This window comes from Cyclopterus lumpus, chromosome 3 (genome assembly GCF_009769545.1).
Source record: "Cyclopterus lumpus isolate fCycLum1 chromosome 3, fCycLum1.pri, whole genome shotgun sequence".
Lineage (NCBI taxonomy): Eukaryota > Metazoa > Chordata > Actinopteri > Perciformes > Cyclopteridae > Cyclopterus > Cyclopterus lumpus.
The window spans coordinates 7,233,201-7,247,726 of record NC_046968.1 but is presented as its reverse complement, the minus strand read 5'-3'; the positions used below and the strand labels follow the sequence as shown (position 1 = coordinate 7,247,726).

Here is a 14,526-nt window from a genome sequence, read left to right as displayed (position 1 = left end):
ACCATGGCAACCTAGACTTTTCCTCCAGTGCCACCGTAATGATGACATATTTGGCATTTAGGAAAGTGAATGGATTGCTATGGAATTTGATAGAGACATTCAGGTTCCCCAACACATTGAAATGCCATTCACCATTGTCAGTTCAAAATGTAACTTTTTCCAATACTATGGTTTACCTGTGGAGCCAACGGCATTCCTAACAGCCTCCGCTTTCTGTATAGTGCAAATAATCAAATGTCAGCTAGCTAAACTCAGACATTTTAATTGCTGAACTCCTGCATGAGCGTCATCGTTGTCAACATGTTAGTATGCTGGTTTTAGCACTGAACCGTACACAATACAAAAGCACCACCCAGAGCTGCTGGCCTGGAGAGTCTTAGTCGAAAGGACAAAAAACATCTCTTTCAACGGTGGGTTTAATACACCCTGGAGCCAAATGCACCAGGATCAATGTTTGGGCGGACGTTTCTACTTCCAAACATATGCTGATGGGACATTAACATAAACATGTGACATCCTAAAAATGGATTAACTGGAATCGATTATTAACCCAGAGTTTAAATAAAACTAGCATTAGTCAAAACAAGGGTCTTCACTCAATGTTAATGTTGAATTGCAATGTGTTCTACTTTTTGTTGAGTATGATGTTTTTCTTATGTCATAGGTATCCTCGTATAATTACTCACGTATGTTCACCCCTTGGGCCAAGATACTGATGTATATAAAGTAGAAGATTAATGAAAATGCATTAATAAGAATATAAGCATGTATTTTATGTCAAAATACCTACCTCCACTTAACACACGGGCAGCATTAGTATAAACTCTGGGTCAGAGTTTTATTCATTTCAAAGGAATAATTTAAGGCTCGAAGGGTTCCTTTTAATAACATACAAACTTAAGCAATGAGGTAGAAAAAGCAGAAGCAGGTAATCTATGAGGAGAACCCGCAGTGTACATTTGAAAGGTGTGTGTGTGTGTCCCTGGCTGTCCACCATTGGCTTAAAATGTGTTATCTCCCCCCCCCTCCCGCAGTCTCACTGGATCGAATCCCGGAAGAAATGCCACTCACATTGCACGTTGAGCTGGATGGAGGAGTTGGTCATCCCCACCACGTTCTCAGCGATGCAGGTCAGCTGGAAGTTGTTGTCATCCCGGCTGATGTTGAACAGCGTCAGGTTGATGGAGTGGATGTTGGGCCAGTACACATTGGACTGAGGAAAGAGAGACAGAAAAGAGAGACAGTTAGATATGTGAAGGATATGCAGCAACAAAAAAGGGGGGTTACATATTTAAATACTAAAATGAAAGTTAATTATTGATTGAATAAATTAAATTGAATCAAAGAGAAGGAGTTCAACCTACCAGTGGGAATTAATCACTGCGCTGATCTAGTCTGATTGTATTACTGTGGGATTAGAATGTAAAGTGGCACATATTGTAAATTATGGCACTAATGTGACTAACCGATTCACAACTTTTCACTTTCAGATAGCTGAATACAATGCGAGTTAGCGCTAACCGATTGTTGACAGTGACGTGACACACGCCTGGATGTTTTTAATTCTTCAAGGCTACGAGTCCTACGTTTTCTGGGGTTTAATCCGATAAATGAACTTTTTTTTTGTAGATCCAGTATGATTTTGTTCAGAAGCTATTACAATCTGTTGGTGTCATATTTTCAATGAAGATTTGGATACCTGCATATGATGAAGCGTGCAACACAATACAAAAAAAGAGGTTTACTGAGCAACATGAGCTCAAAGGACATGTAGTTTAATAAAGTCCAGGGGACGGCAACGTCTCATAAGTATGAATATTATCTCCGAGCAACAAGGTGGGTCATTAGTGGTGATATATATATTTCTTTTATTTCAGACTCATGAGTCCATATAGCAACAAACACAAATACAACAACAATATATAAAATTCAATACAATACGAGGACACAGGTATAATCATTGCTGTTAAAAAGTCACTTGTGGTTAAAAACATACAAACACTTGTTCCAATGTTTCCATAAACAATACAAATACCTCGTATCACTCAGATCAACGCTCCAACAATATTTGATTTGCTCTCGTATTTGCAAGAACTTCACCAACAGTGTAAACATCATCACTCACAGTGTAACTGGATTCACTTACCATAACTGAACGCATGAATGATGGAATTGTGGAAACGTTGTGAAGTGCAACACAACACACCGCCAATAACAATGAAGAAAGGGAGTCTATTCCCCCAGTGCATGATGGGAGGGTTCCCAGCAGGTCTACTGCATCTCATGTAGATGCGAGCGCATGATAAATGTGTTGACTCTGATTACTTCACGTCGCTTTTTCTATCAAAATAAGAGCGTTCGAGATACCTTAATGCAATGTATCAAATGTCGGGATCTTTTTCCATTAACTGCCATTTTGTCATTTTTTGTGTCATAAAAACTGCATGATTACAGTTAATTCAAAGCCTTGTGTGTGTGTGTGTGTGTGTGTGTGTGTGTGCGTGTGTGTGTGTGTGTGTGTGTGTGTGTGTGTGTGTGTGTGTGTGTGCGTGTGTGTGTGTGTGTGTGTGTGTGTGTGTGTGCGTGTGTGTTTGTGTGTGCTGGCTGACCAGGTGGGTGTTGATGGAGTGCAGGCCGCCGACGGTCCAGTCCACCTCAGGCAGCGGTGATCCAGATCCATTGCAGCTCACCGTCACATTGTCGCCCTGCATCACCAACACACTGCTGTGGCTCACACTGATCTCTGGTAAGTCTAGAAAAAAAACACACACACACACACACACACACAGTGTAGGTTCACGTTAATACACACCTGTCATTATCTGTGTCTACATATTTGCACACAAAATGAATGAATCACTTTTCATTAATGTTACAAAAAAATTGAGCACAAAGGAGGCACAGACCCAGACCCACACACACACACACACACACACACACACACACACACACAGTAGATGGCACAGGGATGAGTCACCACCAGGAGATAATACTGCAGAGTCTACATTCTCTGCCAGAATCAACGCACAACTCCTCGCATCAGATTCACCCTCTGAACTCTGTCACGCCTCCTCCCCTCCTCGCCCCCCCCACTCGTCTCCCTGCTCCTCTTCTCTCCCCTCTGTATCCCCCTTAACCCCTTCCTTCCTTCTCCCGCTTTTACCCTCCGTCAACCATCCCCCTTTTCACCCTCTCCTCCTCCCCCCCGTCCCTCCCTCTTTTGCTTAAAAGTAAAATAAGAAGAAATGCAGATGACACCTCTCCTCCCTCCTCCACTCACCACAGTTGTGGATGTACATGTTGTGCAGTCGTATCTTGGAGGCTCCGTTCCTGCAGTACAGCTGCTGCGTGTGGAGGCCGGCCTCTCCTCGCTGCTGCCACAGCTGGATCCAGCGGATGTCGCAGCCGCAGTCGAACACCACTCCGTCCAGGTGCCTGGATTAAGAAACAACAACAACAACAACAACAACAACATCAGTCTATTCATTTGGGATGTAACACACAGCTACTCTCTCTCTATCTGTCAATGCCACGGACATATCTGGGGTAATAATGTGAATGTAAAACAGTGGGAGAAAACACAGAAGAACTGAGAAATGTGTCTGAAAAGCTCTCTTTGCCGTTTTGCATTTCCAAGATGGCCTTCTCACTCTTATCCAGTTAATGAGAGGCTCACCAGTCAAGCTTCTTGTCACACTGAGCAACAAGTCTGGTAGTTTCTGTCACATGTATTTGTTATTTAGTCGAGGGAGACATGACAGGAGAGAACTTAAAGGACTTCTTCATCCCCAAAAGGACAATTTGTATATCAATCGGGCCGTGTTACCTTCTCATTTATCCAGTCATATGCATAGTGCTTCTCATTGTCACTCAAACCTTTCTATTTAAAAGTGTCCCTCTCACAGCGGACGAGTCCTACGTGTTCCAAATTAGATCAAAGATGCACTAGTTTCGGAAGAAAGTAGCATAAATATATAGATATTTGAGACATGGATTTGTCGATGGCCAATCGTCTTTTAGTGTTTAGGAGGCAACATGTACTTCAGTCTGCTGCTTCCACCAAGTCGCACGCACACTTAACCGTCTCCGTTAGCAACAGCGAGAAAAGAAAGCAATAACAATCCTCAGCTGCACCAAACGCCACATTTCAGCACCCTTATTAGAAACAATGTCAATGCAGTTATCCCTGTCAACACCGAAACGTATGCAAAACCTGCTGGTGTGTGTGTGTGTGTGTGTGTGTGTGTGTGTGTGTGTGTGTGTGTGTGTGTGACAGTCACCACAGATCCAATATAGGTGGTTTTATTCAAATCAACAGACCATATGAGAAACAATGAAGGCCAGCGACGCGGCGTTCAAATGTGAGAAGGTCAAAGGTCAAGGCAGTGTTGAGGCTCTCAGTTTCGGGCCGTATTAGCGGCAGGCAGGAATCATCAGGCTCCTCGGCGGCGTGCATGTCCTTCTCAGGGCCGCGTGCAGCGTGAGAGTCGCATCATTCCGCATCGTGCGCCTCCGCTGCATTTTGCATATGTCCAAATTGGAGGCTGCGATTGTCCTATTTTATCAAGATGAATGCCAAATGTCCTTGACAGAGGTCAATACTATATTGCAGAGAGCATGAATAATGCATGTCCAGCATGCTATATAGAGTAATGAGAATAGTTCTCCGCAGGTGGGTCTCACTTATTATCAGGTGATAATATAGTTAGAGCCGAGCCTCTTCCCATTCTCTGGAAGGCAGCATTCCCATTGAGCCAACAGGAAACTAAGTCTATCCTTTTCTCTTTCATCACATTTTCATCATAACAGTTATTCTGCAGGTGCTCTCTGATTGCAGTAAGCGTTGGAATTATTTTTCCCATTTATGCCGACACCAATGTCAAGTCAAAATCTACATTACTCAAGAAAATTGCACATCTAATCTATAACAGACAATAAGATACCGTCGACACATATTTACTGTGTCGTCGTGTTCTCTAATTGCGGCAATTTGCGTTTTCATTACATAACCTTCATTAGGCAACAAAACCACTTTTCTTTTCTGGTGGATGTTTTTAAGATGAGGCCCCCCGACCCCAAGTATGAAAGAAATCCTTAATTAATGTTACTTTTGAATGGCGGAAATTTAAATTACAACAAATGAAGGCAAACGGATGAAAAAGGCCATTTACATGACGGCTTTTCAGTTATTATCTCGGGAGAATGTAGATGAGGCACGCTAAATAACGCCATATCATTTGTATCACAGTACACAGGAAAAGAATCAAAAATCACAAACCCTGAAATATCAAGCATTTCCCAACAAGAAGGTCCAAACGGTTTTAAAGGCCTCTCCACACTCACATTAGGAGTAAGATATGGAATTGTGATGGAGATATACTGACTCTCTCGTAAGCCTTTACTCATTTTGTTGGCCTGAAAGCAGTCACATTTCAATATATTTCCAGTGTTGTGAAAAATCACTCGCAGAAATAGAAAATCCCCCAGTGCACCAAAGCCTCCTCGTGTGGACTCTGAAACCTACCCTCTATATATATATGTATATGTATATATATATACACATATGTGTATATATGTATATATATATATGTGTATATAGCACAGAGGAGTTCAGTCCACAGACAGGTAGCTCCCTTCATGACGGTGCGAGGGAGAAGTCCACCGTTTAAAGAGATTTCATTAAACGCTGAGCAAGTTGAACGACGCGGGATCAAAGCTCACCGGAGCAAAGAGCCCCTCCCCCCCCCCATACTGTAATTATGTTAATTGTTAATAAGAACCACTACCTCCATACATTACCCACTATCCCTGTGGGCAGCGCAGATCAGGGCCGACATGAAGCTAAAAGCTGAAAATAGCAGGGTACAGCACTTAAATAATACAAGCTGCAACCCCACGCCCTGTGCAGCACGGGGGAAATGGTTCCTACGGCGTTCTCCAGCTCCACCGTCTAAACAAGCTATGAGACAAAACAGAAGGCGAAGATTAAAAAAAATAAATAGAAACGGCAAACTGACAGCAGGAAGTTGATACACGTCTGGAGGAGAGCAGATTAGACTTTGAAAAGAACAAAAGCAAACAGGAGTGTGACCCGAGCTACAGAGAGCTAACAGCGTGGCGATTCCTTGAAGCCGGCTAACGATCCACCCCGCTACTCCAGAGGAGAGGTAATGATCACCACCGGAGGCGTTTTTTCTGGGAAAAACACACACACACACACACACACTTACACGCATACACACACACACGCGCACACACACGCACACACACAGGTGCTTCGTCATCGTAGCCAACGTTGAGTCACACATATACCGCATTGTTGCCGGCGCGCTTTGATCTCAGCGTGAATGCGGCGGCGCATTGCTCTCCTCATGCTGTTGTCAGGAATTATTTGAGGTTTTTAAATCCTGTGTGTTTAATAAATCGCCTTATTTACCACATGGCTCCTGATCCCGGGAGTGTGACGGCAGGTTGTATTTTCTGGGACGGGCGGGCTTTGTGGTAATTCAGCAGAAAGACGAGCGGTTAGTTGCTCCGGGGGTCGTAAGTCACTTTTACTACAATACAGTACATCCAGATGTTAATGCATATTAATAGGAGAAAACGGATTTGTGGATCTGTCCCGGACTAGTCATAAGTCAGGGACAGAGAAATTAAGGGGTATTTCATGGCTTAACTATGAAGGATTACATCCAGGAAAATAACTCTGTCCTTTTTCAAAAGTGACTTTCCCATTAATCTTCTCCAACACTGTACAGTCAAACTGCTTCTATCTTTATATGGTGATTGCCAATGTCATTCTTTTGTGATTGTTTGAGGAAAAAACACTAAATCCGCTTTTTGTATGAGAGTTCAAATATCGAGGAATATTCAATGCGTTACAATGAATCTTGACTTTGATGTGATTTGTCCTTTAATTTTGTCCAAAACAAGTCCAACAGTCCAGGACATTCTGTCGGGATCGTCAGCCAACCCATCATGGGAGGGAATATCCTATTCTTCACAGTGCACATTTACAGTGGAAGCGTTTTGATGTTCCCAAAAAGGCAGCCTCCACTACAAATGACAACAAATTGAAATGTCGTCCTTTTTTAACAAGGTACGGCTTCGAGTCTGAGTCTTTCTGTAGTCATTTTGAGAGTCTCAGTAGTCATTTTGAGAGTCTCCGTAGTCATTTTGAGAGTCTCTGTAGTAATTTTGAGTCTCTGTAGTAATTTTGAGTGTCTCTGTAGTCATTGTGAAAGTCTCAGTAGTCATTTTGAGAGTCTCTGTAGTCATTTTGAGAGTCTCAGTAGTCATTTTGAGAGTCTCTGTAGTCATTTTCAGTGTCTCTGTAGTCATTTTGAGTCTCAGTAGTCATTTTCAGTGTCTCTGTAGTCATTTTGAGAGTCTCTGTAGTCATTTTCAGTGTCTCTGTAGTCATTGTGAGAGTCTCTGTAGTCATTTTGAGAGTCTCAGTAGTCAGTAGTCATTTTGAGAGTCTCATTTTGAGTGTCTCTGTAGTCATTGTGAGTGTCTCTGTAGTCATTGTGAGAGTCTCTGTAGTCATTTTGAGTGTCTCTGTAGTCATGTTGTGAGTCACTGTAGTCAGTAGTCATTTTGAGAGTCTCATTTTGAGTGTCTCTGTAGTCATTGTGAGTGTCTCTGTAGTCATTGTGAGTGTCTCTGTAGTCATTTTGAGTGTCTCTGTAGTCATGTTGTGAGTCTCAGTAGTAAGTAGTCATTTTGGTGTCTCTGTAGTCATTTTGAGTGTCTCTGTAGTCATGTTGTGAGTCTCAGTAGTAAGTAGTCATTTTGAGTGTCTCTGTAGTCATGTTGTGAGTCTCAGTAGTAAGTAGTCATTTTGAGTGTCTCTGTAGTCATTTTGAGTGTCTCTGTAGTCATTGTGAGAGTCTCTGTAGTCATTTTGGTGTCTCTGTAGTCATTTTGAGTGTCTCTGTAGTCATGTTGTGAGTCTCAGTAGTAAGTAGTCATTTTGAGTGTCTCTGTAGTCATTTTGAGTGTCTCTGTAGTCATGTTGTGAGTCTCAGTAGTAAGTAGTCATTTTGAGTGTCTCTGTAGTCATTGTGAGAGTCTCTGTAGTCATTTTGGTGTCTCTGTAGTCATTTTGAGTGTCTCTGTAGTCATGTTGTGAGTCTCAGTAGTAAGTAGTCATTTTGAGTGTCTCTGTAGTCATGTTGTGAGTCTCAGTAGTAAGTAGTCATTTTGAGTGTCTCTGTAGTCATGTTGTGAGTCTCAGTAGTAAGTAGTCATTTTGAGTGTCTCTGTAGTCATTTTGAGTGTCTCTGTAGTCATTTTGAGTGTCTCTGTAGTCATGTTGTGAGTCTCAGTAGTAAGTAGTCATTTTGAGAGTCTCTGTAGTCATTTTGAGTGTCTCTGTAGTCATTGTGAGAGTCTCTGTAGTCATTGTGAGAGTCTCTGTAGTCATTTTGAGTGTCTCTGTAGTCATGTTGTGAGTCTCAGTAGTCAGTAGTCATTTTCAGTGTCTCTGTAGTCATTGTGAGAGTCTCTGTAGTCATTTTGAGAGTCTCAGTAGTCAGTAGTCATTTTGAGAGTCTCATTTTGAGTGTCTCTGTAGTCATTGTGAGTGTCTCTGTAGTCATTGTGAGAGTCTCTGTAGTCATTTTGAGTGTCTCTGTAGTCATGTTGAGTGTCTCTGTAGTCATGTTGTGAGTCACTGTAGTCAGTAGTCATTTTGAGAGTCTCATTTTGAGTGTCTCTGTAGTCATTGTGAGTGTCTCTGTAGTCATTTTGAGTGTCTCTGTAGTCATTGTGAGAGTCTCTGTAGTCATTTTGAGTGTCTCTGTAGTCATGTTGTGAGTCACTGTAGTCAGTAGTCATTTTGAGAGTCTCATTTTGAGTGTCTCTGTAGTCATTGTGAGTGTCTCTGTAGTCATTTTGGTGTCTCTGTAGTCATTTTGAGTGTCTCTGTAGTCATGTTGTGAGTCTCAGTAGTAAGTAGTCATTTTGAGTGTCTCTGTAGTCATTGTGAGTGTCTCTGTAGTCATGTTGTGAGTCTCAGTAGTAAGTAGTCATTTTGAGTGTCTCTGTAGTCATTGTGAGAGTCTCTGTAGTCATTTTGGTGTCTCTGTAGTCATTTTGAGTGTCTCTGTAGTCATGTTGTGAGTCTCAGTAGTAAGTAGTCATTTTGAGAGTCTCTGTAGTCATTTTGAGTGTCTCTGTAGTCATTGTGAGAGTCTCTGTAGTCATTTTGAGTGTCTCTGTAGTCATGTTGTGAGTCTCAGTAGTCAGTAGTCATTTTGAGTGTCTCTGTAGTTATTTTGAGAGCTCGGTGTCTCTTTGTAGTCTCTTTGTTTCTCACTGCAGCCGTTTTACATCTCTTTGTTGCCGTCTTAGCCTCTTTGTAGTCGTTTTGTGTTCCTTTGTAGTCTTTTTGAGCCCGTCGGCCTGTTCAGTAATGCATCCATGTTCCAGACTGCACAATATGTTTAGGGAGGACAACAGGTTGGTGTGTATCGAGTTAAGAGCCAGCAGGCCAGCGGATTCATTGTCTCCTCCTGCGGATACTGTTTTGATACTGTTTTGATGCTCGTCACAGAGAGAGGTGACTCACACACAGACCCAGTGGAGAGGCGACACTACGGCGAGCTCTTCTGAAATAGAATCAGTAGCGGTAATATTTTAACTGGTCCAAAAGAAAAAAAAGGAAGACATTTTCACACCTCAAAATGACATTTCAACAGTGAAAACTAAACCACTAAATGAACGTTAAAAAGGTTTGAAATAGGGAGCTGTTCCAGTTCCAGAAGGTCTCTCGGATCAACAAATGTAGATCCAATGAAATCTTTCCTGTAAAGTCTTGAGATTTCCATTTAACGACAGGCACAGCACGTCTCAGTCGTTTAGCATTATATCTGCAGCCACCGTTAACCCCTTTTTACAGCCGCCTGGTTTGTTGACAGTCATCATTTCATCTGACAAACTCCAGTCTTTGGCTAGAAATGAGAAAAATCACAGATTTTCAAGTGGTAAATCTGCCACCGCTAGCATAGTAAACTTTACGAGGTATGTGGCTGCACTCTAGGAAAATATTGACCCGCAAATAGCAACAATAACTAAGGGCGGAGCTTACTTACTTAAACAGTAATTTTTCCTCTCTGATGGTATTGAATTGTATTTTTTATAGAATCACATAACTCTTATTTTTGTTCTCCCGAGCTGTCATTGCTGTTGTGTACACTACCCATAGATCACTTGTCAACCGAGCATCGTGGCCAGCAGTCATTATCATTATAGTGTGTGGAAAAATAAAATAAAAAGATCATCTCGCTGTCACGCCATCAGATTGGCTTCCAGAGTCTTGAAGCAGCTAATTGACAGTCGGACATCTATTCATTGGCAACTGGCTGAATTAACAGATGTAGCCGTGCAGTTGTATTTTTTATTTATTTTTATCTGCAAGTCAAATTACGCAGCAGGGGTTGGGGGGAGATTAGAGTTCCGCTAAAGAATAGCATAAATCAATCAGAGGGAATGCATGTGGATAAAGCGAGAGAGTTGACACAGCCGGTGTCACACATGTAACACTCTTCTCATCAGCGGGGGCTTTTAAAGCCAGGAGCTTTGCTGAATGCGCTAAACAGCCGCTGCTCCGAGTGCGTCTCCTCGCCTCAGCCACACGCCTGGCGGTCGCCGGGCCCGCTCCATCACTCCCGCGCTGTATCTCCTTGCTGGTGTCATGGATACAGCAGCATGCTGCAAGGGAATAAATCAGCGCATTGTCCCAGCGCTGCTCTCCTGAGAGGTTGAAGCCACTCCATGCAACATCTCTCTCGCTGCCTGACTTTACCTTTTTTTTAAAAACTTTTTCTAAACCGCTTGGGCTTTATTTGTCTGAGGATCCAGACCTGACTTTGGCTTATCGACAGCACCACCTGCACTGCAATGAAGTGGAGGAGAGGGGATACCCGAGTCAGGTCAGGGACGGCTCCGGGTAGGAAAAGAGGGACAAAGTGAGCGGGAGCCTCAGGCAAATTTCCTCTTCAGAGTCAAAGATTTGGGCAGGGACATATATACTTTATATGGCTATTTTTGGAGAATTTATATTTTTAGAGGTCCTGTCCATAGTGTGTATTCAGGATGGAGGATATATTGTGTACAATCTAAAGCTAATTTCATTGTATTCGAGGAATACTTAACTGCAATTTATTTTCTAGCAATCATTCTAATTATATATTTTGTCATACTTTATAGACTGTATAAGTGAGTCATCCTCTGTTAGTCTGTTACACCCAATAGGGCAGCAAGTAACTACACATAAGCTGCTTTTTTTGCCATATAGGATAAGGATCTACTTTCTCGCCAATGAGTGTGGCGGAGTGTAACTCTCTGTTTTTCTCTTTCTACTGGTGCCTGTTTGGTAATTGTTTGGCTTCCATCGAGTGGTGCACTGGTGGTTGTACTATTGCAGTGATGGTGGGGATGGTACATTTTTGGCCATTACCACTAGTTACTTTTACGGAATTCACATAGTTGTATTTTAAGTGAAAAAGTGGCTTTCTGCAAAAAGCACTTTGTAAACTCTGTACCACATAAATAAAGTTATTATTACTTCCTTGGCTTGTGCATGCCAGCAAACTTTTTTTGACTAACTTAGTACAATAACATAATTATACCAATAGAAGAACCGCCTCTGGTCATGTTGCAGTCTACATCCACGTCAGTCCAAAATGTCTTCACTTCATCATTTTATCCCGTTGGACATTTTTGTGAAATGTCATATTTGGCATTATAATTCTTTAGGCGTTTTATGAGTTCACGGTGACCTTTGACCACCAGAATCTAATCCGTTCAACCTTCTTTCCTTCCAAATATGACGACAATTCCTGAGATATCGCGTTTGGTAGAATGAGACGTCCGTGAGGTCGCGGTGACCTCGACCTTCGACCTCCAAATTCTAACCAGTTTGTGATTGAGTCCAGGTGGATGTTTGTGGAAATGTACATTGACACATTTTAATAAACGAGCAATGGAGCTCTGTGCATCGGCGGGGGGCGTAGCTTCAGGGTTGGACATACCAACATTACCAAACTCTTCTTCACCTACTTGGATCCACAAGCAATGAGTTCTCAAGAACGCTGCAAGCAGGGACATTTTATAGGGAAATGTCTTGTATTTGCATTTGTGGCTGCTTCCCCAAAATATAGTATTTATAAGGTTTGTTCTTCGCTTCCCCATAGAGTATTCTACCAGGCAGTCTGGGTTTTGAGATGGTGACCTCTTGCGTTGTCTAGGCCACCGCTGCCCCCAATCCACATTTTAATTCTCCCTTTCCCTCTTTTTGGAGAAGTCATTGTAGATTTCATGTAATCTCAGCAAGAGTTTGCCCTGAGTGCGGCAGGACCCTAATAAAATGAAGGTCAACATTCAGTAATTTACCTGTCAGCAAGCTGTCTGGAAATGTAAAGTTGAATTCGTCCTAATCCACTCGCGGTCAGAAGATTACAGGTTTTGATCTGTGCATATTTCATCCATATTCAAAGAATATGATTTTTTCCGTGGGGCGACTATGGGTCAGTGGTTAGCATGCCCGTCTTTCAATCAAGGGGTTGGCAGTTCAATCCCCGCCCTAGTCGATGTGTCCTTGAGCAAGACACTTAACCCTGCATTGCTCCCCGTAGCTGTGTCTACGGTGTATAATGTAAAGTGTCTTTGAGTATCTTGAAAAGCACCATATGGATTATTATTATTATTATTATTTATTATTATTTCTCCGGAGGGCCTGGTATTAAAAGAGTCGAGGAATACGAGACACGCGTTGCTCGAGGCCAATCGATACAGACGCCGAAGAAGGAGAATGTTCACCTCTTTTGGCGGACCAGATAAAATGAGCCTCCTCGCTAACTCTCGCTTCAAACAACCTCCAATAATAATCACCCAGCAATGGCACGGCGACCGATTTTGGCACTTTGTCGCCCGGCGGCCTTTTATGGTGGCTCAACGATTGTCTGGCGCCGTGCGCCGCGGCCAAAGGCCACGCAGACAAAGAGGCGGAGGCGATTATCCGCGTCGCATCCCGAGGCGGCGCACGGCGGGCCGCCTATTGAATGTAATGTTTGGGCCTTTTCACAGGAGCCACAAAAGACTTGAGATTATTGAGATCTCGCTGATAGCATTGTCGTCACTGATATGAAGATATTGCAGGCCGTGTGGAAAAAATCGGTGCGACCAACCTGCGAAACAAAGCCACTGTTTTGGCATTTGATTAGAAGTGGGAATAACAGGCTTAATGCACATGGACTGACGGAGAGTACTTTCTCCTCTTTAAACGTTGCCTCATCATCATACATCAGACAGTTGTTCCCAAGTGTGATCTTTAATCGCAGGCTCCTTTAAAACCATAGAAAGCTCCACATAAGGGGGGAGACCTGCCGTCACGTTGGATGAATAATTATTTTTAACGGTTACACACCTCTTTTTATCGAGTGAGACATGTTTTTACACCGAACCGATGTGTAGCTCTTGAGAACCAATCGCAACGCTTTGATGAAAGCGCATGTTGCTTAATGGGGATTTCAGAGGAGCGTTTTTTTTTTTTTGTTGCATTACCTTTTGGAACAGCGCGCGTTTGATATGTAAATATGAACTCTTTTCTTAATAGTAACAGACAGCAGATCAGTTTCTATAAAACATATTTTTTCCCTCAAATTCTATTAATACATCCCCATCATGGACTTGTGTCATTGTCTTTTGTTGTTCTGCGTTTTCATTGCACCTACGTTATGCTTACTGTTTACTGTGCTGTACCACAAATTGCCCCTTTGGGGATATTAAAGTCTAATTTCCACGTGCCACCGCGTGCATTCTATTTCCACTTCTTTTATTTTTCACTTCTCACAAAAAGAACAATTAGAGAGCAGCAGTTTAACAAAACAATGGACCTTAACGGAACATACAATGAAGTAATCCTTAAACGCGTTGTTACCGTAATGCTTTTGAAGTGCATACGATGTAATTCCAGGCTTAAAAATAAACTATTTCCATATTTACTAGTCGGCGCAGGTCACTGTCACCGTGTTGCAAGCTTTGAAATTGCTACTCTTTCATTGTTAAAATAACATGAAATACAATTACAAAAACAGTGCCTAGAGTGACTGAGATAACACGGTGTGGCGACAGCGTCGTGCCAAAGGGCCACGCTCCCCTTTCGTCACATGAAACGGAAATTACTTCAGCCGGTTTGATCTCCCTCTATTTACATAACATCCTTGTGGTTCAGCAGCCCGGGTGGGCACTTATCATTGGTGCTGCATTGTGTATCATTCTGATAATTAAAGGCTACGGGCGCCCGGTGAGCGCGCTTCATTTGGCACGATTGAATGATTGGCACTTGCCGAGCAAATATGGCGTGGGTGAGCACGGCGAGACGGTGGAGAGAGTAATGATGTCAGGGCCACGCCGCAGACTCATGCCCATGATGGAGTGACTCATTTCCTGTTAGCGAGGCCTGATTCCACATGGCTCGCTTCTTTCGCAACGCCTCGGCCCACGTCTGTGCCGCCACGC

General features: G+C 42.7%; 1 protein-coding gene across 4 annotated transcripts in view; it reads right to left on the bottom strand.

Moving 5' to 3' along the window:
- ntrk3b (neurotrophic tyrosine kinase, receptor, type 3b) overlaps positions 1–14,526 on the bottom strand; it is a 147,697-nt gene that overhangs the window by 73,931 nt on the left and 59,240 nt on the right. For all 4 annotated transcript variants that reach the window (XM_034526554.1, XM_034526546.1, XM_034526528.1 and 1 more), the window contains exons 5-7: positions 3,281–3,435; positions 2,610–2,752; positions 1,072–1,213 (exon numbers count right to left, since the gene is read on the bottom strand). In XM_034526554.1, the coding sequence (XP_034382445.1) occupies positions 1,072–1,213; positions 2,610–2,752; positions 3,281–3,435 (440 nt within the window). The remainder of the gene's footprint in view (positions 1–1,071; positions 1,214–2,609; positions 2,753–3,280; positions 3,436–14,526) is intronic.